Consider the following 3,720-nt stretch of genomic DNA (forward strand, 5'->3'; position numbering starts at 1 on the left):
TATATGAAGATTTGTTCGTGTCTTCACATTATTGTATTTGTATGTAATTTGACCTAATTAATCAACTTGAGTAATTGAATTAATTAACAGGGGTCAATCTATTTTAACCCAACATAAATGATAGTATTGGTAACGTGAATTGGCAAGGCGCTGCAAATAGTTCAATAGAATGATATCTTCTGAGAAGCTTTCATGTACTATACTATAGGCGAGTATTATTTCTTTTTTTTATTTTTCATTTGAAGATTGGAATCCAAGATTGGTCCCAACCCTTGTCACTTGTTTGCATCTCACGGTTCTTGCTCCTGATCTGATCACTTTTTACCTGGGTCTGTTAGGATAGGGAATGTTCAATTCCCTTCAAACTACTATGCTCCATTTCTTACATGTTCTCAAATTAATTCGTCTCTCTAGCCTTGTGGAAAATTTTGGTGTGAGCGTTGCTAGCTTTGGTAATCCATTAAATTTCTAAACAACATCAACATAAAATTTAAATAAATAAATTCTATTATCAGATGTTCAGAGTCAGACTCGGATGGTGGCAAGAAATGATGTCACCCTTAGCCCCACAAATCCTTCTTTCTTTAAATAATAGTATTACCCTTAACCCGCACAAGCCCCTGTACCTATGGAATCCAAGTCTTCACTATTAAAGAGAGTACTATTGGCTACAAGATCATTGGTAAAAGAATGATATTTGGATATTCGCACGTCAATATTCAAGAAAATACTCTAAACTTCAACTAGAAAATGAACTTTTAGGAACAAAAGCATCCATATTTAGTTTTGACTACTGAAGTGCTTTGGGAGAATATAAATCCTGTCTCATATATTATTAGCATTCAAGTACAAGTTATAGGGATCATAGATACGGAAGTGTTGATTCTCAACAAACAAAAAAAAAAAAAAAAAAAAAAAGATATGGAAGCGTTCAGAACAATTATTTTACTTAAATTGAAGTTGATAGTTTGTATTAGAGATAAAGCGATAGTAATCATATAAGTGATTCTCATATACAAATAATAAACATTATACGTATAAAGATGATACATTATTTTGACCATCCTATTGAAATGAGTAAAAGAATGGGAAACATAAGAGAAAAGAGCTGAAAGAAGTAGTAGAGTGTCTTTTTTTTTTTTTTTTAAAGAATTGTAGAGTTTATCTAGCTTCTGATTTTGTAACATCTGAAACACAAAACGAAAAAGCAAAGCACTCTATACCCAATGATGAAACCCAACATCACAGCTAAATTGCTCCATTTCTGTGACTCTTTCAGATCTCGCTGTCTTAGGAACCCATTTGCATACAAATTGCATTGTCCTTCCACAAATTGTATGCACTTGGTCCTCCCTTGCTCTCCTCCATACTCATTTATCATAAAACACTCAAAAGGGTACTTGAACAAACTCAAGTAATGCATGAAAATCCAGTAACTAGGTATGTTTTCCTTTGATATGAAATACCCAGAAAAGAGAAAGAAAGAGCCCATTAGCCCTGAAATCACTGAGTTACCCATGATGAAGTTTGGCACTAGAGCACTGAAACACGCTACAAAAGAATTGGACATTAATAGAACCATCCAGACCACCATAGAAAAGTAAAGGAATCCATTAATGTCCTTCTTTAAACCAACTAGCCAATAAACTGGGGTTGTGTAGAGAAGAGCAACCATTAAAAGGAAAGGAAGAAAGACAAGGGTGTTTGCTATAATGTAAGAAGATACTCTATAAGCTCCTCTTGAAATCTCATTCATCAAAATTCTTCGCTCTTGCAAGAAAATTGGTAGGCCTTCTGTTGTGGAAGATAGCAAGAAGGTGAGACTGAAGGCAAAAAACCCAATTCGGGTTTGTAAGGCCACTCCCCCTTGTTCTCTGCCTGCATTCATGAAAATGGTCCCCAGTACTAAACCGGCCACCAAAGCTTGTATGACTCTTGTGGCAAAGAGTTGCGTGGTTCTGAATATGTTGTTGCAAAATCTTTGTCCTAATATCAAAACCTCCTCAAGTCGAGAATTCGGGTAGAAGAGAAGGTTTTCTTCTCCATTAATGCTGGGGTAGGCCACATTCCTCATTTTAAGAACTTCATCTTTATGTTCTTCAATATTACTTTGGTCAATGAGAGTTTCTGAAGTTTGAATAACCAAGCTTTCTATGACATCAATAGCGAACTCAAGCACATTGACGTGTGGGGGAATGCCATGACTAGCCAACTTAAGCCTCTCCTCAAGAAGATCCAGCGATCCGTTATGCATGACAAACCCATTTGAAAGCAAAACAATGCGATCAAACAACTCGAGGATTCGAAAACCTGGTTGGTGGATGGTTAAAACAATTGTCTTACCCTGATTTACCACCATTGCTCTAAGCAATGAGAGCACATGAAGAGCTGAGGCTGAATCCAACCCTGAAGTTGGTTCATCGATCAAAATAACAGCCGGATCATGAACTAAATCAACTCCAATCGAAACTCTACGCCTTTCCCCACCTGAAATGCCTCGATTTGATTTTCCGCCAATCCTGGAACCTGCAACATGATCCAACCCAAGCTCCTTCATTAGCTCTTTGACTCTAATGGCAGCCTCACCTCTCCCACCCCTTAGCCTTAGCAGAGCACTATACATGAGTGTTTCTTGTACTGTAAGTAATGGAAACAAAGCATCATCTTGGGTGACATATCCTGATATTCTCCGAAAATTTTCAGCTTCTATAGGCCAATCATTCACCAATACCTGACCTGAAACTTTCCTTGGTGATATCTTTCCGGCTAGAATCTCTAGCAGTGTGGTTTTTCCAGCTCCACTAGGACCAGCAATTGCTGTGATCTCTCCAGGCCTAGCTTCACAATTTACACCCTTCAAAATGAACTTATTAGGAGCTCTCTTTGGAGTTTCAAAACCACACACCCAATTTAGTTCATCAAAGAGGCCACATAATTTGTAGGACACATTTTTGGTTTCTATTCTATATGGGATTCTCCGGCCACCGGAAACTGGCAATTCCATTGAGAGAGACAAAGGGGAGTGAGAGAGAAAATGTAAAATTTGATATGTTAGATGGGATATGTGAAGAAGAGGAGATGAACTAACACACCAAACTAGTTGTGGTTGTTGCAAACGTACAAGTTAAAAAGCATGAGAAGCCAATATGGATATTGGGCATGCTTGCTTTGAGCTTAAACAGCTCTTTGGGATGGGCTTGCCTTGATTTGGCAAACTAATGGGATTTTTGGTGGGGTTTGGAAAGTTGGGAGGGTGCTTCAAGAAAACTAAAGAAGGAAAGAAAATTGGGTTACTTGGAATGGAAAGCTTTTCCAGGTGAACCTAATATTGACTGAGCAGGGTTGGTGTTGGTTGCCTCACCATCTTCCCTACTCTTAAAACTCACAGCTCAGCAGTTAATTAGGTTGGAAACCGATAAGATGACCTATATGCATAGGAAATTTCTGTGCTCCAAACTCCGTTACTCCAAAGCTCAAAATGGCGTAGTTGTTTTTATTACTTCTATGGAAAAGTGCTATCAAGGATCATGATAATCTGACATTATAATATTATGGACTCGATAAGTAAGTTGATTTTTTTATTAGTATGATAAAGCTTAGAAGAAGATTGTTTGGGTCCATATATATATTTAAGAAATCGTATTATAATATTCAAAGTTAAGCAAGTTGACTTTTACCAAAGTTTGTGTATATAGTGAGACTTCCAAACTCATGGATTTA

At 37.3% G+C, this 3,720-nt stretch overlaps 1 protein-coding gene across 1 annotated transcript; it reads right to left on the minus strand.

The window, feature by feature from the left end:
* Window positions 1–972: 972 nt before the first annotated feature.
* On the minus strand, window positions 973–3,392 carry LOC142641284 (ABC transporter G family member 10). The gene has a single exon (XM_075815689.1). It carries the CDS (start codon window positions 3,002–3,004, stop codon window positions 1,166–1,168), a length of 1,839 nt encoding a protein of 612 aa, XP_075671804.1. The 5' UTR covers window positions 3,005–3,392; the 3' UTR covers window positions 973–1,165.
* Window positions 3,393–3,720: the final 328 nt, after the last annotated feature.

This window comes from Castanea sativa, chromosome 6 (genome assembly GCF_040712315.1).
Source record: "Castanea sativa cultivar Marrone di Chiusa Pesio chromosome 6, ASM4071231v1".
NCBI lineage: Eukaryota > Viridiplantae > Streptophyta > Magnoliopsida > Fagales > Fagaceae > Castanea > Castanea sativa.

Coding starts and splice junctions, on each gene's coding strand:
- LOC142641284 (XM_075815689.1), bottom strand. CDS start 3,004: ATGGAATTGCCAGTTTCCGGTGGCCGGAGAATCCCATATAGAATAGAA.